Genomic DNA, 23,475 nt, shown 5'->3' on the forward strand with positions numbered 1-23,475 from the left:
TAAAGAACCATGCCTCCAAGGGATCAGGATGGTGTAGTAGCTACATACAGGATTCCCACCAAGAGTTCACCCACTCCAGGGTTTGAACCCCACCAGGTTCAAACCCTGGAGACAACAAATATTTTTCAGCAGTATCCCGATCCCTACTTGAGGTGCTTTGTGGAGAGCACTTTGAGTGAGTATGATATCTGTTGGATGGGACATTTAACTGCGGACCCCTTGAAACCTTTCGACAAGAGTAGGCTAATGCCGACGCCGGGTTTCTCTCCACCCCTCCTTTCCCATCCATCAATAATGGTGTAAATGACCTTAGCTGTCGGTCACCTCCCCAAAAACTACTACCATGCCTTCATTTGACTAAAAGCCAAAGTCACTTCTTCTTTCATTAAAGAGAAGTATGGAGCAAGGGGTGTCGTAGTCTGGTGGGCAGAGTGATTTCCCACAAACTAAATAAGGGAATGGGCTGGCACAGGTACCAACGGAAAGAAACTGTCTCCATTTCAGCCCATCACTGAGCAAAATTCATGTGCCACATATGACTTAGCATAAGGTTAGCTCTACCCTTGTCTACCAATTTAACCAACCTCAGGGTTCACATGACAGGGCTTTTATTGCCTTGGTCGGTGATTTCTTTCTCTAATATCTTATTATTCATGGTTTCATTCCAAGATGGGTAAATATATACACAAATGTAAATATTATAGCAAATGTCCACCATTAAATAATGCCGGTTGCATTTTCATTTCATTTCTCTGCTAGCAATAACTTACATGGCATCAACAATAACAGACAGATTGCCCATACTTCATTTCTGGTTCACAGGAAATGGTCACATCCCACTAGCAATGGGAAAGAAACGAAGATGCGCTCTCTTTGGTATTACAACTTGCTAAATATGCATGTGCTAAGAACAGTTTTCAGGGGGCCATACAACTGTGAACCCCTTTACCTTTGACCTATCAGTTTTTTCACTTCGTCCAGGCAAGAATTTGCCTCAGAGAGCACCTCCTCCTGCTTCAGCCTCTTGGCGGCCTTCCAACCCGCGAGGCAGCTCTCCTGGGCTAACTCATACATGCCCATCTTGGCATACACCACGCCCAGGTTGATTCGAAGGGAGGCCACCAGCTCCTCATCACCCATCACACCCTTTGGCAACTGGCTCCGTGCTTCCCTTCTCATCTTGGCACCGCGTTCCCCACACTCAATGGCCCGTGCCAAGTGGCGCACTGCTGCCTCCTGGTCTCCATTCAGGGAGCACAGGCTCCCCAGGTCATTCAGCATCAAGGCTGTGCGCAACTCTCCATCAGGGCTCCTGGTGCCAAGGTCGATGCCATGCAGCAGGTGTGCCGCTGCAAGCTCCAAGTGTTTCTGTGACTCAACCAGGCGATCTTGGGACAGGCAGAAGCGAGCATAAGCTTCCTCAGCAAGGGCTAGCAAGAGGACCTAAGCATGAATGTACACAATGACAGTCAATAATTTCAGCAAATAAATTTAATAAAAATGTAAACTTCACTTTCAAACTGAGCAATGGATGTATTTAGGTTTTAAATGAACTATTTTTGAAAACACCTGCAATTTAGATAATACCCCTCAAGCCATTGTATGGTCATGCCACAAGGGGTATTCAGACATGAGCCATTGCATACTTCTTCCAATACTTAAGAAGAAATTCCATAAATTGACACCAGAGACAAACACTTAAAAAAAAACTTTGGAAGAAGTCTGAAAAAAGGAGAGTGACAATTTTAGGCACAGGATGTTAGTGTAGTCAAATACCTTGAATAATGCAGTATATTTCTGATATTTGAGGAGAAACTCCAAGAGATAGGAGGATGGAGAGTCCTGCAGCAATACATCCCTACTTGTCATGAGAGGCAAATGAGAAGATGTAGAGACGGCCCCCTGAGACACATTCGGACAGTCTGTGGATCAAGTATTATGCATGACCAAAGCAGTAGCTCTGCACCCACTTGCTGGCCATGGGTGGAGACATGCAGGGGGGGGGGAGCTCCTGAACATCCCAAAAAGGTGCACAGGGCCAAGGACCAACACTCCACTTTGATCCTGGAGTCTAAAAAAAAAGGGCAATTGGGCACTCCAGTCGATTGGCTTCTGTATTACTCATGCAATCTGGAGGCAAGCAAGAGGAACATGGTCTTCGGTAGGGTGGGCAATGGCAATGATGTATGGGTTAGGAGTGTTGATGCCATGCAGCTATAACCTGAAGCAAGCTGCCTAATCGACAGCACTGCCTCCCACAAGCGCTGTATCGGCCCTGATGACCACACTGGATTGTGGTCCTAAAATGTAGGAGCAAGGTTGGACTGGAATGGGTAAAGAATTCTTCCTCAAGCATTGAGACCCTGGTCTGAGAAGGATGGGTAGGAAATGTATTCGGTGAAACTTTCCCAGTAATTATTATTATTATTAAAACTTACATGTGCAGATAGACATTGTCAGGTGGCACACAAGTAATTATACGTACAATGGAAGGAGAATCATTCACCAAGGCTATACTACCCCTTATTTGAAGATGTCCATCTACCTCAATCAAAGTGAACTGAAAACAGCCAATAACTTATGTAAAGGAACATTGCTAATTGAAGCTTCGAAAAAAAAAGAGTCAAATGTAAAATAACACTTCTGTGAGTGGACAAAAGCAACAGATATCGAGCACTTTTCTGAGTAAGTGCTCTGACTGCGATATCTCTTACACATCAATGATGAGGGAATAATTTCCCAGGCAGTTATTGATACCGATGTTTCACAGGTATAAGAGATATCGAGGCAATAAAAACAAAATCTATAATGCTCACCTTTACTTTGACAAGCTGCCACAGAAAATATTCATAGAATTGAATCACAATCAGTATCTAATTGTATATCACAAACCTCACGCATGGTGCTTCAATTTCCAACATTTTGACCCTATCGCCACATTGTAAAAGACTTCCCCCAGGCTCACTCACTCTGTGGCAATGGGCAGCATGGTGGGATGGCACGAGCAATCAAACCTCACTTCGTTAACTGCCAGGTAGGCCATGCTTTCTACTCAAGATCATGCTCAACAATGCAAGACGAGAAAAAGTTATTGGCATTAAAACAATAAAAAGTGAGCTTATTTGAAAGCATAAAGGAAGGAAAACTAACTCTCACACTTACTTTTTCTTCTTCTTATGCCACTATAGTCTCTAAAACCAGTGAGAAAGTGACAATTTCAACTGACATAGAAGAACTTAAGTAGACAATACTGAAAGCACGACAAAAGCAAAGACCAAACAAAACATTCCAACCTCCAAGGATGTTGATAAGATATCAGGCCCAAAACAAAACTGAAAGTGTGCCTACAGGTCACAAAAGAGACTTTTGCTCGAGGGGTGGCCATGATAAATATGGTTACTGGAGGACTACGAGTCCAACAAAGACATGCGTAATCCTTGCAATGAAGAGGGTGAAAATAAGGGAAATCGAAGGACAGATCAATGTAGCATGGCATGTCAGGCTGTGTCCACATATAGCTAGATGAAGCTAAGACATGTACCAATGCTATGCTGAGGTCCATCCAAAACTAACATAAAATGGTAGACTGCCAAAATTCCATTTTATCAGTTTCCTTTAATCCTTAAGTTAAAATTTGAATCAGGTCAATTAATTAAATTTTAATTTAATATTTTAATCCCTTGTCTCTGTTTACCAGAGACATATTTTAAATCAACTGATTGAAGAATTGATTGATTGGGTAGAGTGGTCCCTTCTTCATGACTATGTGCCACAACGAAGTAGTGAGATTGCTCACAAAAAAGGTTAGTCATCTGGAAAAACCTAGACAAACTGAGTCAACGTGATAACATCCCCCACTTCAAGAACCCAATACAACTACAGGTTCCTTTGCATTTCACGACAGAGTGATAAATTTATCCAATGTTAATACTGATACACAATATAAGAATCTACTTGAAAGAGGCCTAATATATGTACCAAGCCTCCAGATCGGTGTCAAAGAAGTGGAGAATCTAATCGTAGATACAAAAGTGGCATTGAACAAAAAAGGAATTGGTATAAGAAACGTGCTGGCCCAGAAATGACCAGTTTTTAAGAACCACATTTAAAATAAACGAGTGCATGACCAAGAATTAACGCTAGTAAATTCTTTCAAAAAGTTTCTTAGTAACCAAAATTTAACTGTGAAAAAGCTGATAAAGGCAATGCTGCAGTGGTAATGAATCGAGATGAATAAGTGAACAAGTGTTATGACTTCATAAAAAATAACAATGTTGTGAAGATCCTGCATGATCCCACTAACAAATTCCAAAAAACTGTTTAGAAAGCTCTAAAATCCACATCTATCATCAAGGCTAACAAATCATACCAGATAATGATGAATCTGAGGGCTCCGTAATTCTTTGAGTAACTAAAAGTACACAAAGGTAACATTCCAGTCAGACCAGATGTCTCTACTGTCACCACGCCATAAAGGAAATTAGCCGCACTTTTGAACACACGATTCAAGGAGTTCACTTTGTTTCAACCCAAATTTCAAGTTAAAAAATAGACTATGCACATTCAAAGGCCACTAGCACTCATAGATGGCTGCTATGAGGGCTGTCAAGAAAGTAACTTATGTTTTGGCCAAGCAAGGTGCTGGGTAGGGCTAGAGCCACCATCTTGGTGTCTAAATGTCCCTCAGGGTGCTTCCTGCTGTGGTAATGTGCAGACTGTGGTCCTTCTACTTTGGTCAGTACAAACTGTTAACATGTGCACAGCAAGAGTAAATCCCATGAGTTGTGATGTGCAATCTGTGGTTGGGTTTTTACTGGCAAAAAACCACAGGCCAGTCGAAATTCATAGACAACTTTGAGAAGTATACGGAGATGGAATAATGAGTGAAGGGGGAGTGAGGCAGTGGTGCATTCATTTTAAAAATGGCCACATCAATGTCCATGATGAGGACCGTAGTGGTTGGCCTGGCCTCGTGACAGATGAACTGACGGGTGGCCAGTTCTTGGACATCATGGACATTTGGCTGTTTACTCTTAAACTTACAACACCACTGATGCACACCACTGATGCACACCACTGTCACTCATCACTTAGTCGGTGCACAAAACAAATTTTCAAATGAATGTCTGAAGCTTCGAAGTTTACCACCAGTAAAAACCTTATCACTAAAATGGATATTACATTTGGCGAGATTTCTAATTGTATTGTTCATTTTGACTCACTACAGTAAACAAATGTCAACAGGTGCAGCCTTCCAAACACTGCAGCTCGTGACGTACTGCCCTAAGGTGTTTGTCAATACAGCAAATATTCAGCTCTCCCAACTACTTTGCTAGCCTCATGCAAATGGAGGTTACTTTCTGGACAGTACTTGTATTAAAGGCACAATATTTTTCTTAACTAAAACCTAAACCAAAGGTACTGATTACATGACTAAAGAGCTAAGATCCTATTACATCAAAAATGGTAAAAGACATGGCCAGCTCATGACAAAAGAATAATTCTTTGCAACTGTCATCCTTAGCTGCCATACATTTTTAAACACATGGTTTTACGACTAACAAATACACACGAACAGACAATACGTCTATCATGCAGTTGAACATTCCTCCCCCTACCCCAAATCTCCTTTACAAAATTAACTGAATTCTTAAATCAGCTCTCTGATCCCTTGACCTCCGCCAAATGTAAGTCCTCAAAAATTTGCCACCCCTTTGCATTTGTCACTGGTGTCACAGTCTCCCCTTTCCACTTCAGCTATCCTGCCTCCCCCACCCCCAAGCATCCCAACCTGATGGCTCTCTTCCCCCTTCCCTAAGTGTTGTGAAATGACCAATACTATAACTCTCCACAAGAATCACCTTATGATCGACCTAACAATGCACTGGTCAACCTTTCTTCCACACCCTCTCCAAACTTCTTAAAGGCTTCTCATTCTCCCTCACCCCCAAGGATAACCACATGAATATCCTTACCAACATAAGACTCACTTCTATAGGTACTAGTGATGGAAAACATTTTGGAATGCTTGAATTTCACCCCATCTATCTACAAAGCCTAAGGTTAAGAGGCTATTACATAAAAAATGGTCCAAACCAATGCATTGTTAACCTCCATAGTGGTCTGTTTAAATTGCAACCTCCATCCTCTCTACAATGATAGTGAGAGAACCTCCGTAATTGCTGACGGACTCATTTCTATAATATCATTATCTTGAAAAATCTTAGCACTTTATTTGCTGGCAATATAACGCCTCTCTTGGCATTTGGAACATATAAAGAAAAGGTGTACAGGGAAAACATCCATGTGAAACAAAAATCGGTCTTTTAAACAATCATATCCTGAAATTGGGAGAAAGGAATACACAATTTGATTCTGTATTTTTATATTTAAAGAAAGCCTTCGACAAGGTCTCTCACAAGATAATGATACACAATTTAGATATAAAAGTAGTATTGAGAAGGTGATCAACTGAATCATGAGCTTATCACCTAATTATTACCAAAAATTATTTGTTGGCAGGCTGAGTTCATTAGAGGCACACACAACTTCAGGATTGCCACAGGGATGTGTTGCAGGGCTCTTACTGTTCTTGAGAAACATTACAGACCTAGGTCCCCAAGCTAGCAGCAACCTTAGATTATTTGCAGATGGCACAGGGATTTACAGAGAAATAAGAACACCAGTACTGTTCTACTCTCCAGCAATATAGACCAGATATCGGAGTGAAGCTAGGAATTGGGTTTGGAACTAAACATAAGAAAATACACAGCACTGGGGTTTTCCAATCAAAGAAAACAGAAATGATACATAAATTATGAAATGAACATGATCGAGTTAAGCATCCAAGAACAGGTCAAACTGGATGCTGCACTGGCATCACAATTTTCATGGGGTGCACACACATTAAAAGGATATGAAAGACAGCCATAAAGAGACTCGGCTTCATTAGACGGGTTATGCGAAAATATAATGAAAAATAAAGAAAAGGAATTGTGGAAGGAGGAGACGGAATTGTTATGTGTGGATGAAATGAGAATGATCATTCTGAAATTTTCTGCTGGGGATGTAAGAGGTTAGGTATTTTGAAAGGAAGAGATAGCAGTTGAGATCTTCAGTGTGAATACAGTAATGTGCAGAAGCAATGTCTACGATTTCCGGGTTGGTTGAGGGGAATCACTTGGGGAAGGGTGACTGAAGAAAGTGAATATCATCCTCACTGATGCCATCAACTCCAGTATGAACCTGCGATGGAAAATAATCTGGATTGCCTAACCTTCACCTTGACTATTATCTCCTAAGTTCTTTCCTAGTGAATTGATTAACTGCCGACCAGCAGTCACCAAAGAACCAAAATGCCTTCCCCACATCATCCAGCCGAAATATTTGTAAACCTCAAACCTCCTCACAGGAAAAAATAACAGGATTAGAAAGATAAATGGCTTACTGTGTCTTCGTCATTTTCCTCTGCACTTCCAGGTTTGACTTTCTTCTGCAATCTCTCCAGGCAGAAACGGAATCCTTCCTCAGCTTTCTCCGAGCTACCGCCTTTATCCTTACCACTTTCGGAGTGCATTTGTGCCAACTTGAGACTGACGTGGATTATTCTATTGTCATCTTGCTTGACACCTATGGTCATAAGTCTTTGCATTACGCCTACAAACAGCTTTTCTGCCTTAGCAAGTTCTCCCTTCTCCAAAGCCAAATTCGCCAGAAGATCGTACACATATGTGATTCCATCTTGATCCTGTCTTTGTTGAGCTAACTTCAGGGCCAAATGGAGCATCTGCTCGGCTTTGTTCAATTCCCCCTTCTGTCAAAAAGTTAAGAGATCGCTGTAATGAACCTCAGTGAAAGTTCAAACGGATGTCAACTAAAATTAGTTAAATAGAGCAAAATTAATTCTGGATTTGAACTAGCTGGGAAAGGGTTATATCCTATATGTTACAATGAATCGAAATATTTTTCGTGCACCTCTTTTACAACATAAATCAAGGTCATGAAAAGATTTAACAAGGTTTTTCTAGATGGCAATGGGCTCAGGTAATGTTTATCATTAATATGGGAGTATTACCCGAGTGCAAAATTGGATACAGTATTGACAATTGCGTAGATGGATAGTCTAGAATATTAGCAACAGCAACTTTCCACAATTTTAAATGTCAACGCAAAATTCATATATAGTATGATACATTCTCATATTTACTTATCTCTAACATGCAATTTTACACGATAGCATATGATTAAATATTTATAACCAAAACCCAAAGTCCATGACACTGAATACATTTAACGAAAAGACACTGTCAACAACTTCTACCTGAATTAGAAGTATAGAACGTTTAATAGTTAGCACCAATTCATCTTCTTTGTCCTCCTTTTCAAGCCCTAAAAATCCTAGTAACCCAGATGAAACAAATACGGAGACGTTTCTCGGACGGTAGAAATTGCTAGTGCGATGCTTGGCAGTTTTCAAGACAGGTCCGAAATTATTGAAGCTACAGTGAAATTGTGCCAAGAATACAGTGTAAGGGAATTTAGTGACACTTTTCGAAGGAGCACTTCGAAATTGGCCGTATCTCGTCGACAGCAGTAACCTGCACACCTTACGAAAGGATGTTGCCATTAAGTCAACCGTGAAAACCGTTAACAGTATTCCAAGTCTATTAACACCATGCTTAATCCAACTTCCAACTATGAAAAGGACGGAAACTTATTATCGCGTAGCAAGTTTTTACGGAGTAAAAAAGATGGTGAGGCGGCGGGTGCGCGATATTCAAATAGTTCATAGGATTGTCTCATTTATTGTTATACAATTATTTCCATTCTAAGCCTTTATTTATCTCTCTCACTAAATATTACCATGATTTAATTTTTTTCCAGTCTTGTATCAAGGCTTGAGCATATAACATTGCGAAAGGAAATTGGTTGATTTCTGTGACTCATAAATTTACACAGCATTTGCGGCATGTGGCAGGGCCTTCAAGGCACCGCTTTCGAATAGAAGGCAAGGCCAAAGGGTAATATATTATAATTTTTCATATTTTTATGACCCATTTCGTCACAGTTTCGAAGGAAAAATGATATTTTGTTAGATTATTTATTCAACATTTATCTTTCGTTATGTGTGCTTTTCTTAAGGGTTTACCGATGAATACACACATGCATGAAAATAACTCGTATGATTGAACTGTTTCCAATGTGATATACCAAGAATGAATATTCATGTCATAAGATTTTCTATTTTAATATAATGAAAACATATGCGTTACATTTTTCATTTCTACAGAGCGTTTCTGATTGAGTGTCAGTTCTAGTATGAGGATCGACTTTGAGAAGCGGAAGCTCTGAATAGAAACTGAATATTTGGGTGGTAAATACTAACCAGGCGAGGGATAGAATTTTTTGTGTAGAGATAAAGACGGACCCAACACTATCTAGTGGTAACCCAGGTGTGCATGCAATTACCAGTGATGAAGTTAATAGGTCATAAGATCAGTTGGAAGAATTAGTTGGTAACAGGGTAGGAAGACAACATTGAATAGTGATAGGGACTGCCAGATGTAGGGAGAGGTGGGAGGGATGTAGATGGGTAAGGTTTCTCCAGAAGAAATTTCTATAGGGAGAAAAAAGGACTGTTTCAGGAGTAAAAGCATAACAATAATTAATATGTGGTTCAAGCATCATCGTATCTGTGATTACATTATGAAAATAGCAGTTGGTTAGGATTATAGTTGGACAGATATTTTTGGTAAAACTTAAACATTCATTTGTTTTCAATAAAATTTGAAAATTAAAGTGTTAGAAAGCTTGAAAGTATGAGAATTCTCTGAGAAAGAAAAACCATAGGTTTTTTGAACAAACTGCCTTTACTCATCTTCCAAATTTTAGTATATTTTTCAAAGAAGTCCACATTGATTGCAGTACTCCTGTCCCATCTTTTTTCCGGTCTAAGAAGAGATTCGGGAAGCAAATTTGGGATAGTTCTTACAAAAAGCCTAAGCAGCATTCATTACTGCTTTTAATGTTGACAAACATTCATAGAAGATGAATTTTTTACATTGGGAAAGAGGAAAAAGTTACATGGAGCTAAGTCTGGACTATAAGGAGGGCGAGGAACACAAATAGATTGATTTTTGAGAGATGCTCAGCAAAAACATTTGCAATGTGTGGCCATACATCATCATGGGGCAGCATCTAGGCAATTTCATTTTTTGCAATAATTATGGCCTTGAAGAATTTTCATTATATGCCTATAGTATGCTCTATTTACGATTGTTGTTCTGACACAATTTGCTGTTACACCATTCCATTAATATCAACAAATGATATCACCAAAACTTTGCCCACACTTTGGCTTTTTTTGGTATTGATGATTCTGGATATTTCCACTCATTAATTTATTGTTTGTTTTTATGATCAGATTGAAGCAATCTGATTTCATCTGCAGCGATAACCTTCAAAGAAACTCCTCATCTTCCCATAACATCAGCTTTAACTGTGAACAAACCTATCAATAAGCATTGCGCATTTTGGATGTAAGCAGTGTTAGAACCCACCATGCACCAACACGACCTATGCGCTATTTTCTATTTCCAATGTATAGATGCAACCAAATACATTTTTAACATTTCCAAGAAAAACATTATTCAAATCAAATTATCATCATCATTTAATCATCAAATATAATAAAAATGTTATTTGATGATCTTCTTTTGCAATGGCAGCAGTGGTGTTGATGTTTACGACTCCTATGAGAGTAGTGACTGGAGTTCTGGGTCCACCTTTTCAGAAACTGATTATTGCCCCTCTTTCAACATTGTAAAACATCTTACAGTTCAGCTAAAGGGAAGAGCAGACTCTCCTTATACCTGCAGTTCATACCTCAGGTGATGCTTTCCTGAGGCATGCAGCATATTCATGTAGCGTGTGCTTACTAACTCCATTGCTGCCAAAGTTTTTGAAACTTTAATGTGAAAAAAGGAAGAAATACCAAGAAACATTTCTAAGTGAAGTTAAAAGGAACTGGAAGGAATGAGGAAATATGGATATACCTCAAGACAATGAAATAATGGAGGATACAATGAAAAATCATGATTTTCAGTGGAGATGATTAATGGGATGTACAAGAGAGGTTATGGAATAATGCTTACATGGAATTAGAGAGAATAATGTATTGGCAACAAAAAAATAAGTGATAAAATTAGCTGAGAACCAAAGGGCTAAGGAAATGTGATGTTGTTAATGTGGGATAATGGCGGAGTTTTAGAGAATTGAGGATACATCATACAAGAAAGGAATGTTCAGCAGAAGGAGAAACTATACCAGCCATATGAGAAAAGAAGGGAACTTTGAATGGCTGACTAATTGAAATTTGCCACCAGTCATCAATTTTATTTCCAGTCAGATTTCTATGTGCTACATCATCTTGAGACACCTGGGGATGATGCAATAGGCACATTGGAAGCCAAGTCAGAAAATAATTTGTTAATTGCTGGACATTTGTATTTATTTGGTCCTTAAGACATTCCATTGTCACCAAATCACACCTGAAACTACAGAATTTGAAATTAGGGATATGTATCCATGGAACCAATAGAGATATAACAGAAAGTGGAAAGACATTATCTGAGAAGTAAATGGATAATACTTAGACCTGCTAGTCTATATGTAAAAAAATAAGCATGACATATATGAGAAAACAGACCCTTAAGCATACTAAATAGCACTTTAGGAAAAGCACTGCAGGAAATCGAACAAGGCAGTAGGAAAATCCAAGAAACTGCGGGAGGTGCTGTAACAGTAACTTTTAATGGAGTTATCTGCTATATGTGCATTGGTAATAATCCCTTAGAATTTCTATAAAGTTAAGAAAATAATCAAGGGAAGAGAGTTTTAGCTTTAAACCTAATATTTATGTAGAAATCTGTCTGAGGCTTAACTACCAATGGGGAATTTCTCCATTTTATGAGGCATGGTAGGAATAAAAACCCTAAAACTTACAATTCATGTATCAAACAAATATGGTTTTGCTGCCATGCAACATCATTGCTGCATTGCAGCAAAACTGTGGACATGTAAAAAATGAATTTAAATTGTGGAATTGCAGTTTTCTTTTCTACCACTCCTTGGAACTAACATTAATGAGAGAGAAGTTAGACCAAAATTCTTTATTTGGCCATTTTTAATCCCCTATGTTAGGGCTATTGGGCCATAAGTGTAATTAAAAATATCAAAAAGTATTTATTTTTAATTATTACTATACAATTGAAGTGAGAGAAAATTATTTGGAAGAAATATTCAATATAAGAGGCTATCTTTCTGCACATTGCAGATTTCAAGAAGGTGTTGTAAAGTCTGCCTATGAAATAGACTACACAATTAAGGGTAACAGAGGAAGAATAGAAATGACGAGAGTAGTGAGATGGTGTTGTTTGCCATCACCAGTAGTGTTGCACTTATAAGCTGAGGAAGTGTTAACTATACACCAATGGAGGGACTTGAGTTGGGAATGAAGGTCTGAAGAGAGCTGGATTATTATTTGAGCTTGCAATTGATCAATTAGCTGATTTGATTTGATTGATTAGCCAGACGGCCAAGGGTCTACAGTATTTAAAGCATATGGTAGACCAGGTGGAAATTTTAATAGATTGGAGTAGTGTTTAGAGGGAAAGTAGGCATAGTAGTGAAGATATAAGGAAATGCATCTGCAAAAAAGCATTTGCTAAGATGAGAGAATGGATCAACAGTATGGCCAATGAAGAAAAGGTAACAACTTCAGCATGGAGTGTATCGCTGCATGATCCAAAACGTTGCCATCGAGGTAAGAGGATTAATAAAGCATTGAAGATTTTGACACTTGTGTTTGGCAAAGATTGAAGAAAATAAACTTCTCTGAATAAAAGGACAAACAAGGTTTTATGGTAGGAGAAGAGAGAAAGTTAATGGTTGAAATATGAAGAAGAAAGGAAATGTGGGTGGAAGGAAAATATGCAAAATAGTGGGATTAACATTTAGATCAATGCAATATCCTGCAAGCCATCATGAGATTGTGTGGTGGGAGCTGTTAGAGCATCAGCCAGACGTGAAAACATTAGTTCGTACATACATTTGAATATTTGTTAGCTGATATACAAATACACTTGGTCCCTTATATCCTATATAATTCTGCAATAATTAGTGTGTTTGACTTATTCATCAAATTTTAGTATTTGAATGAATATATTTGGGAAGTTGGATTCTGTTTTGTAATGCTTTCATATTGTGAGAGTCAAGAAGAGTACTCAAGCCTGTTGGTGATGGTGTCTTTCATATTTCACGTGCTGCAGGATAGATCCAAGTGCATGATAAAAGGGAGGTAAAATAAAGAGAATGTTGGGAAGAGGAAGGAAGAGAATTTTCCATATGGGAGGCAAGAGTTGTGATAAGAAGCATGAAGACCTATAGAGGAAATAATGTAGTTTAACCTGAAGGAAGTCCACACTATGCACCACATGTGTTAACTTTTACAGACATCCAAAACCTACTAATTGGCAGACTACAAGTTGGGACTGGAGGAGAAAATTGATGATATGGAAATTACAAAAACAATTTAAGGAAAGAGGAGAAAACTTAATTTGAGGCATTCTGTGTATGGTTCTAAAAATTGGTCATTGGGGAAGAAGGAAGAAAATGGAGTGTATGCTTTAGAAATTTGGATATTTAGGGTACTGGAGGAAAATTGGAAGGAAAATAAGAAAACAATGAAGAGCTTGGCATGGCATGGGAAGAGAAGGTAGTTGAGAAAAATTGGAAGCAGACAAACATGTGAGCCCTGTTGAGACAATAAGTGGATAGAGGAAATGATGAGATATGTTGCATAGTATAGAGAGAAGTAGTATTTAAAGCTGAATAATGGTTTGTTACTATACCATTTTTTAGGATATTTAGTGTGATGTGATCTCAGGAGGGTATGGATGCTTATTCCCTGAATGCATTTTTGTAATCCTTCATTGGAGCCATCAAAAACATATCTCTGCCATTAGACTTCTTCCAAGTGTGGTGGGAAATGATCATTTCTCTTAGTTAAGATAATTGAAAAATATTGAGTAACGCATGCACTTAGAAATACAGCCTATATTTTTGATTTCATAATATGTCTGGTTAAGATATTATCTATAATTGGTCAATTATACAAGCAATTAAGTAAAGATATTTTTGGGGTTATTAGGTTTAAATAAATGAATTACGAAATTATAAGAACAAAAGTATTATTTATCATATTTTTTACAGTCACAATCATGTTCAGTTTGAAACATAATTTGGATTCACTTATACATATGCATTTCATCAAAGAATAACACCTTACTAAAATAAAATATATATTAATAAAATAGTTCTTTGAATTCTGATATAATATTTGTCACATCAGCACATACTTTAGAAGTTATATTTATATATATAAATTCTTGAATGATGCACTCATCACTAATGAAGGGGTATGTGGCCAAAGAGATGACTTTAAAACTTTTTTGAATAATAATTCATGGCATTAATATAGATAATAATAATGGGAGACTTTTTCTCAAATTGATTGTGAAGTTCCCAGTACATGATAGGTCGACCATTTATGGAATTATATCCTGTTGCATTAGCAATTTTAAATCTTTAATTTTCCCACAAAATAATTTTTTAGAGGTGACATAAACAATAAATGGGTTCTATATACTTTCTGATATCATATCTGCCGGCGATTGGCAGATGACTTGGAGTTGGCATGAAATATGTAGATCCACCTTCAGCTGACAATGAGCAAGTGAATTATTAGGGAAAAACCAGCTCTGAAAATGGGTTCCCTCTTGCACACCACTGCTAAATTTGGCACCCATCACCCCTTGGGCAGACCACCCACGAGTGGCCAAGATGTGGAGTCCCTGAGCCATTGGAGAGGCAGTGAGTGCCCTTAGTAGTATGGAGGCAGGTATCCTTGGGAAGGCACATCCGCATGTGGAGATGAGGTCAGCGATGGGCCTCCTCCATGATGGCCTCCCTGCCCTTGGTGCCCATCTGTACCCACCATCGACCCACTCACGAAGTCCGACTGAGGCCGGAAACCCCCCTGCCCTGGCCCACCATCACCAGACGGTGAACTTCCCAATCCCGTAACGTGCCCTGGATGACCACTCACCCCTTCGCCCCCACTGATCCCGGCGCTTCCCGGGCGCCCGCCTCCCTCTATTCCCCCACCAACACCGCCGCTAAATCCTACGTCGGGACGGCCGCCTCCGAATCCTCCAGGGCCAGGAACTCCCGGTCCACCTTCAAAACCTCCAGGGCCAGTACCGGACTGTCCGCCTCCGAATCCTCCCGGAACGGCACCTCCAGTGCCGCCTCCGAATCCCCCAGGAAGGGCACCTCCAGTTCCGCCTCCGAATCCCCCAGGAATGGCTCCTCCCGGTCCCCCTCCGAATCCCCCAGGAATGGCACCTCCAGTTCCGCCTCCGAATCCTCCAGGAACGGCACCTCCCGGTCCGCCTCCGAATCCTCCAGGAACAGCACCTCCCGGTCCCCCTCCGAATCCCCCAGGAAGGGCACCTCCATTCCCACCTCCGAATCCTCCAGGAACGGCACCTCCCTGTCCTCCTCCGAATCCTCCGGGAAGATCACCTCCTGGTCCACTTCCTAATCCTCCAGGACGGGCACTCCCAGGTCCATTTCCAGGACGAGTTCCTCCGAATCCTCCAGGCCCGACACCTCCTGGTCCTCCCGCGGGACTCACTCCTCCAAACGCCCCCCCGGATGTCCCGCCAGATATGCCTCCAGGAGCGACTCCAGGGCCTCCGAAGGAACCAGTACCACCAGTAGATCCGATATTGCTGGACAATCCCTGATTGCCGGAGGAGCTTTGGCTACCCGTTGCGCCTTGGGTACCGGAGGACCCTAATGCTCCAGAAAGTGGGACGACGCCAATAAGTTGGTTGAGGTGGTATAGGCTCGGGGCTTTGGAACAGTCAAACTGTGACCACCACACGCAGACAAATAACTCCTGGTGGAATATGGTCCCGAGGGGACAGAGGAAGTCGTATTTTCGCTTGTTGTAGCACACATGAAATCCTTGGCATTTGGTCTCCACGTCGGCATAGTATCCGTAGGACTTGTCGTTGCAGGTGAAAGACGTCTCCGGGAAAGACTCGTAGTTAGGATAATCAACTCCCGGTTCGCCCGGGATGGCCGAGAGGTCACCTCCCTCATAGCTGCCATCGTCCGGGGGCCCGCCGCCGAAGGCTCCGCTCTGGGTGGCTGTTCCTCCCACGTTAAAAGCCCCACCTTGGTTCGCCGCTCCCCCGGTGTTAATCAATCCTCCCTGGTTGGTCGCGCCTCCCGCGCTGAAGGCCCCACCCTGGTTCGTCGCCCCACCCTGGTTCGTCGCCCCCCCTGTGTTTATCAATCCTCCCTGGTCGGTCGCGCCTCCCGTGCTGAAGGCCCCACCCTGGTTCGTCGCCCCACCCTGGTTCGTCGCCCCCCCTGTGTTTATCAATCCTCCCTGGTTGGTCGGGCCTCCCGTGATCAAGGCCCCACCCTGGTTCGTAGCTCCCCCTGTGTTAATGAATCCTCCCTGGTTGGTCGCGCCTCCCGTGCTGAAGGCCCCGCCCTGGTTCGTAGCTCCGCCTGTACCAATCGCGCCTACCTGGTTGGAGACTCCTCCTTGGTTGTTCGCGCCTCCCTGGGAGGGAGCCCCGCCAACTGATGAAGGCCCCCCCTGGATGTCGCCCGGTCCAAATGATCCCTGAGGTACACCCGCTCCGGGAAACCCTTCGGGACCCTGAGGTCTGATAACCAAAGGGCCACCACTCCCAAACGGTCTCGTCCCTAAAGGACTTGTCGTCCCATCACTCGAAGAAGAACCTGGGGATCCTTGTGGCGCTGGAAATTCGGAGCCTGTAGCTCCAGGGAGTCCAGGGCCAGGTGATCCAGGGAATCCAGACCCTTGCGACGCTGGAAAACCAGATATTTGGGACCCAGGAAATCCAGACCCTGGTAACCCTGGTAAACCTTGTGTGCCTGGTAATATATTTTCACCCTGCTGTCCACTCTGAGGACTATTTGGAAGTTCATCGCCTAGAGGAGAAGAAATTCCAGCAGATGCGGAAATTCCCGACCCATGCACGGTTCCACCCTGAGGTACGTACTGGCCAAATGGCGGTATCTGAGGTCTAAGTCCCTCGAACACCTGTGGACCTGTAACAGCATGATCATGAGCAGGACGTTGCGGGGTATGAGTATGGATATGGGCGGGCCCATGCGAAGGGCCATGGTTGGAGCCATGGGGGGAGCCATGGTGGGACCCGTGGATGGGGCCATGAGAGGGGTCATAGTAGGGACTATGGGATGGGCTATGGGAGGGGCCATGGGAGGGACCATGGGAGGGGCCATGGGAGGGTTCGTGAGTGTGGCCATAGGTGGGATCATGAGATGGGCTGGAGGGCCGTACTTGGCCGTGCGGAGCTGAGATGCCCATGTCCGCTCCGATGAAAGGCACCTTGGGTGGGGTATACTGATATCCGCCGTTCCTCTCGCCCTGCGGAAAAGATATATTAAATAGAGAAGACAGTACTCAGAGAGATAATACGTACTTTGCATGAGACGGAGAGAGGCAAAGTGCCGGCGTTGTACCGTTACAGCACATCTCTCCGTAACTATTATTAAACTAGAGTTAATGGCAAAAAGTAGTATCTTTCAGAAATTCTAGCTATCCCTATTAATAATTGGATGAAAACGAGACTAAAAGGTCTTAGTCATGCGATAGACTCGGGAATACTGTTAAATACATAGGAAAACGCCCTCCTGTCTTTTAAATCAGGTCATGTCAATATAAAGTATTGGAGGTTTTAACTAATTACCATTTTGCACTAATCTCGAAGAATTAACATTGCCTTATCACCAGGTGCTACTAGCTACCAGCTACCGGGAGTACTTAAACCTTCTCGTATCAGCACAACAACTCCCCTCGCACCGAACACACACACTGAGCCTTCCGCCACGCTTCTTTTCACTTGGCAAGTAAATTAGTTTCCAGCTTCGAAACATTGTTAATATCATTGTACTTCCTAGTCTAGTGTTCACATTTCCACATTCACTTTGCTCGTCTATCATTTAAATCCCTACTTTTCTCGCACTTTTCTTGTTTACTGTTTCCCTCATTACTTTGGCGTCCTTAGATACCCCTGTAATTTTATTTACTGTAGGTATGTATCGGCGTTAGATGAAAAAAGGGACTATAAAGTCTCAATATCGCTTCAATAAAAGTCGATAAATAAATAAAATAATAAAATGTTTTAGATGCTTCCATTTTTCATCTATGACGCCCATCTTCCCAAACTCATTCTTTAATCTTTGTGCAGGTGCTCCTTTTTTTGGTAATTGCTTCTACTTCTGCATTCCATTCCTTCAACCGTCTACTCTGCTTCATCCTCTTAAATCTGAAGTTACACTTTCTCAGCACTGAGCGATCTGAATCAGCATCCTCTGTCGGGAATTTATTCAAATGAATCTGTTTTTTCTAAATATCTGCCTAATCGTAGTCAGAGGGCAAATGCATTGTTTCACATCACACATTGGCCCTCGCCGTTGTTGTCGGCGTTGCCTGATTCGAATTTCAAAATAATAACAGACCTCTCACAATTTCCATATCCTGGAAATACACAATTATGGATGTTCACCCCGGCACTTAAAGAGGCCCAAGAGCCACCGTGCTGCTTTGGGTGGATTCCATGTCAAGACCTGTCGAGTCGTGGAAATTCTCGAGTAGCAATTGTGATAGTGACGGGAATACAGGGTTGAAGGAGCTACGATTTGAAAATCTGCATCGCAACTAGGAAGCAGTAACGAGGGTGAGTTGCAAAGTGTGCCAGATCCCCAGATATTATCGTGATTGGTGATTTTCCTCACACGGAATTTAATTTATTTCGATTACACATGCAGTTCAAAATATCGTGATGTTTCCTAGCGTTGCTCGAGAGGGAACATCGTATCCGTATACCATATCTCATTTGCACTCAATTTGAATTAAAACACGTCTCGTTTTGGTCGCGTGTACTAATGTAATGCGGATCTAGGGTTATTACCTCTGCGCCAGCGTGCAGATCATACGATTTGTATTATCTATCATTTGTAATACGATTAAATATATTACGTCAGTTGTATGGTCAACAGCTTAAGAGGCCTTGAAAAATAATGATTTCTCCTATTAAACTGTTCCTCGACATAGTTCCATCCTCCATCTTTGCTTTTGGAATGGCTTGAGGAGAGAGATGAGGCGGAATCCGAGTTGAAATAACGACGTTCCTTTTTTCTCACGAAATAAATCTCATGGCGTGTTGCTAGTCCCCAGCGACGGGCATCTCACCTCATACTAGGCATCTTTTGCTCCCCTCGCCGAAACCGCAGAAATTAAACACATTCAAAATATGATTGTTAACCATTAATCCATTGATTTTTCCACCACTTATTTGGAGCTCCACTCAACTGCGGTGATCAATGTCTCTGTCTTCTTAGTAAGGAAGTCTTCGAGATTAGCCAGGAGAAAAATAACCTCACCATAGGAGAGGAGACTCATGGGGTCTCAACCGATCAGGACGCAAAGACGCGAGACACTAACCGACAACTAATCAGGTGTCTTCAAGTGCACACATATACTATATATGAGGAAACACATACCCGGAGATGAAGAGGAACTTTTTGTCGAGTAGGATGTTGGGTTGTGTTTTTGTTTTGGAGAAACAAAATATGCATTTGGTATTTGCGCCCATCCAAAACCTACCTTAACCAATAGATTAATTTATATATATATATATATATATATATATATATATATATATATATATATATATATGATTTCGTCGACGTAACACGGAAGTGCCGAATAATAAATCGGACAGCAACAAACAATATAGAAGCACGTAAAAAAAGATCACTCATACGTTATTTCTTGATCATTTCGACGGAATTCTGCTCCGTCTTAATCAGAAGATAGAGAAGTAATGTTACTTCTCTATCTTCCGATGAAGACGCAGCAGAATTCCGTCGAAATGATCAAGAAATAAAGTGTGCGTGATCTTTTTTTATGTGTTTCTATATTATATATACACACATACACACACACACAAACACACGCTAGTATCCCTCCCACCCTTCAGTCAAACTCAAAACAATAGCACAGGCTCCTCGACTCCTGGAATGAGTCAGGGATCAATCAATCAGGGATATCAGACATTAATTACCCCAAAATCCAGATATTTACATTTCCGCTTAGCCCTCAAACTCTTCCATATCAGTCCCACACTTCCAAACCTTCGCCTCTCAAACGTTTCCCCACCATCCTCTTCCAGCGTCATCGCCCTCCTGTCCTCTTATCTTGAAACCTTCTCAGTTCCTTCTTTCCCCAGAGAAAGGTGGTCATGTCACCAAAAAAATCGGAATACGTGTACGTGTGAGTGTCCTTATTTATGTAATTTTCTATATTTTTGTTGGCTAGCCCCATCTCGCTCCTTCATTGGAATTATATATGTATAAATATACACAAATACATACATATATATATATATATATATACATATAACGGACAGAAATTTTTACCCTATGTAATCCTCTATCGCTGCCACTATGTAGTACCTCTTTAATTTACAATTAATGCCGAAGTCGATCTTACATATTTCCAAATGGAGATTTTGGGTTTTTGTATTTAATATGATTTTATGATATCATGCTTTGTCTGTGCTATTAACTGCAAAATAAAATACTTTTTGATGTGACTGAGTGGGATATCGGCACTATACACCCTGAAGATGATGGATAAGCTGTCGATCGACACATCGATCACGAGAAACCTGGTCCGGAGGGGGAATACCCGAGAAACCTTCACCAAGCAGAATACCCTTAGTGAGGGTGTTTTGCGGATGGGAGATGGTCAACCTGGCCCTCACCACGTCTGCGGTGGACGCCGCGAGCAGAACTGCGGAAGAAGAAAAGATCAGCTGCAATTAAATTCTTCGGATTTCATGCAAGTTTGTTCGACGTACCGCATAGGGTGTCATTTAGATTAAATTAATTTTATGCGTTGTATCTGTGTTAGTTTTAAAGGTAAATAGGCCAACTAAAATGAATGTTCGTTCGGTTCAGTCAGAATCAACTTGAAAGTTGATTAACAAGTTGAAGAAAAACTACTATAGCCGTAATAAGTTGGCACCAATCGTCCAGCAATGAAAACAAATTTTGTTGTGATGGTTTTTGAGATACATTAATCCACGACAGTGACCAACAACAATCTCTCACCCAAAATATCCTTCTGTAGTAGTTTGCGGGAGTGTTACTTCCTCGCCAGGGACCAAATACAGACACAAACACTGTAACCCAATTTGGATCCTTCACTGGGTTAGAGGAGAACTCCGTTAAGGATACCTGGGTTTATGAACACATACACACTATCCGTAACTGTTCACGGGAATAAATTCCGCGCCAGGGACAAACACAGAGCTGAGCACTCAGGAAGACACTCCCTCACACCTTCAAAAAGGGCCTCACTACTGGGAGAATATCACTCAAATTGAGCAACGTCAGGAGATAACAACAAAGAAGCATCCTCGTATTTCCCTCTTTAACCCTGTGAAGGATCACATTTGAGTTGGACTGTGAGCGTGTTTGTGGTTGGTCCCTGGTGAGGAAGTAACATTTCCGCAAACTACTAGAGAAGGATTCCAAAGAAACTGCGGGAGATCCTCTCTTCCCGCAGTTTCTTTGGAATTTGTCAAAGTGAAAACACCATAAGTGTTTAAAGTTGGCTTTAACCTCGTGGACTGTGGCGCCTAGCGCACGACTACGAATACCTGTGACATTGTATATACGGTATTTCGTCACAACATCTTGTTCCTTTAAAAGCCCCAAAATTTCAGAGTTTAGGAGGACGCCTCGGTAGCTTAAGTGGCTAAAGCACTCGACCGGATATTGAGGGATCTGGGTTCGAATCCCAGTCAAGGCGAATGATTTTTACACTCTGAAATTGTTGCATTGACTAGAGAAGGATATTTTGGGTGATAGGTTGTGGTTGGTCACTGTCGTGGAATGTTTTTCCCAAAAACCATCACAACAAAATTTGTTTTCATTGCGAAACGAGTGGATCTAACTTATCACGGCTATAGGATTTTCATTTGATTCATTAATTTACGAGGCCGTAGCTCAAGCTTCCTAGATTTTCCAGGTTGATCCCTAAGTTAATTTAACATAAAATATTTTTACTCCAGGCAACATTCATATCAAAACATTTATCAATATCACCAAGGGAAAGTAATAATTTGGGAAATTCGTGACAACTTCTCTCTCTAAATATTTACAATTTTACTAAATATTTAGTTATTTAATTCCAAGTGTGATTTTGAAGCTGGAGTCTCCTCGTTTTGACTCATTTTGGCTCCAATACAAAATTATTGATAAGAGGATACATGTATTTTTATGATTAATGTTTGATGTTTAATGTTTGATGATTCAAGATTAAGTTTTGGGTTAAGGTTCATGTTTAGTTAGGTAGAAAATGACCAAATTTACGTCAATTTTCAAAATAAAAGGTTCGAATTGGAATTTTGGCAGGAAAATAATTTGATAAATAAAAGTTTCTTGAAAACTCAAATGTTTAACTCTGCGTATTGACGTTTAAAGCAATATTCCCCGTCCGGCCGTGAGATTCATGGTCGGAGTACAGGGCGGCATTGGTTGGAAATATTTTAATGCAATGGATGAATTCTGAGCCCGGCATGCACCCGCCACTCGAGGGGGAGGGAGGAGGCCTGCGGCCGGCTTACCCGACAGGATCAGGATGGTCTTCATTGTGCGGGAGAGCCTGCAGGTTGGAGGGCGGTGCGAATCTGCGGAAAAATAATCAGATATAGTTCAGTCAATTGAAATAATAAAACAATGATTTTAACGAGCAGCTGTTTACCAGGAAAATTATCACTTCTGCTGCCAATGAAAAATGGAATTCGCTATTGTTTTCTAGTGGAGCTCACGTAATACGGCGTAAGAATTCAAATATCGACAGGGTGATCAAGAGGACCATTTCCTTTCGCTTTGCTCCTGTAATCTTTGTATAGGAAGATCTTACGTCCGAAAAATCCATCCACATATCTATGGTGAAGTTGGGGAGGCCTCCAGGAATCGAACCCGGTAATTCTCAGAACAATTCTCCATAATTCTATCACTCATCAGGGACGTTGACGCTCGCAGAAAAAAAATGGCGAATGGCATTTTTCATCGGCTTCAGAAGTGATAATTTTCCTGGTGAGCAGTAACGATCAAACAACAAATGAACATCGTTATCACCATTTACAAGTTCGTAAGTTTACGTTTTCTGAATGCAGTGGTTTCGTGGGGATTTTCTGAATAAATTGGTATGTTTATCAATAAGTAAGTGAATTTTTGTCATAAAATGTCAAACACTGGATTTCAGGA

At 41.2% G+C, this 23,475-nt stretch overlaps 2 protein-coding genes and 1 long non-coding RNA gene across 3 annotated transcripts; all 3 read right to left on the reverse strand.

Moving 5' to 3' along the window:
* Positions 1 to 588: 588 nt before the first annotated feature.
* Positions 589 to 8,685, reverse strand: Ttc19 (tetratricopeptide repeat domain 19). The gene is made up of 3 exons (XM_071584009.1): positions 8,321 to 8,685; positions 7,448 to 7,813; positions 589 to 1,443 (listed from the first exon to the last, which is right to left on the reverse strand). The coding sequence occupies exons 1-3, from the start codon at positions 8,624 to 8,626 to the stop codon at positions 946 to 948; spliced, it is 1,170 nt and encodes a 389-aa protein (XP_071440110.1). The 5' UTR covers positions 8,627 to 8,685; the 3' UTR covers positions 589 to 945.
* A 6,256-nt stretch (positions 8,686 to 14,941) lies between these two features.
* LOC139694979 (uncharacterized PE-PGRS family protein PE_PGRS46-like) lies at positions 14,942 to 17,352 on the reverse strand. Its single transcript, XM_071593574.1, has 2 exons — positions 17,169 to 17,352; positions 14,942 to 17,097 (listed from the first exon to the last, which is right to left on the reverse strand). The coding sequence occupies exons 1-2, from the start codon at positions 17,350 to 17,352 to the stop codon at positions 14,942 to 14,944; spliced, it is 2,340 nt and encodes a 779-aa protein (XP_071449675.1).
* A 104-nt stretch (positions 17,353 to 17,456) lies between these two features.
* Positions 17,457 to 22,871, reverse strand: LOC139686976 (uncharacterized). The gene is made up of 3 exons (XR_011700579.1): positions 22,830 to 22,871; positions 20,961 to 20,989; positions 17,457 to 17,557 (listed from the first exon to the last, which is right to left on the reverse strand). It is a non-coding gene; the product is annotated as an uncharacterized lncRNA (long non-coding RNA).
* Between the last annotated feature and the right edge of the window lie 604 nt (positions 22,872 to 23,475).

Source organism: Hetaerina americana, unplaced genomic scaffold (assembly GCF_022747635.1).
Source record: "Hetaerina americana unplaced genomic scaffold, ioHetAmer1.1.p SCAF_1, whole genome shotgun sequence".
NCBI lineage: Eukaryota > Metazoa > Arthropoda > Insecta > Odonata > Calopterygidae > Hetaerina > Hetaerina americana.

Bases quoted from the DNA above. Each gene is read 5' to 3' on its own strand.
- Ttc19 (XM_071584009.1), bottom strand. From the start codon at position 8,626: ATGGCAACATCCTTTCGTAAGGTGTGCAGGTTACTGCTGTCGACGAGA. The intron at 7,814-8,320 runs GTAGAAGTTGTT...ACTTTTTGACAG, and splicing joins GTTCTATACTTCTAATTCAG to AAGGGGGAATTGAACAAAGC. The intron at 1,444-7,447 runs GTAAGCCATTTA...ATTCATGCTTAG, and splicing joins AGGAAAATGACGAAGACACA to GTCCTCTTGCTAGCCCTTGC.
- LOC139694979 (XM_071593574.1), bottom strand. From the start codon at position 17,352: ATGACCCCTCTCATGGCCCCATCCACGGGTCCCACCATGGCTCCCCCC. The intron at 17,098-17,168 runs GTACGTACCTCA...CTTCTCCTCTAG, and splicing joins CAGATACCGCCATTTGGCCA to GCGATGAACTTCCAAATAGT.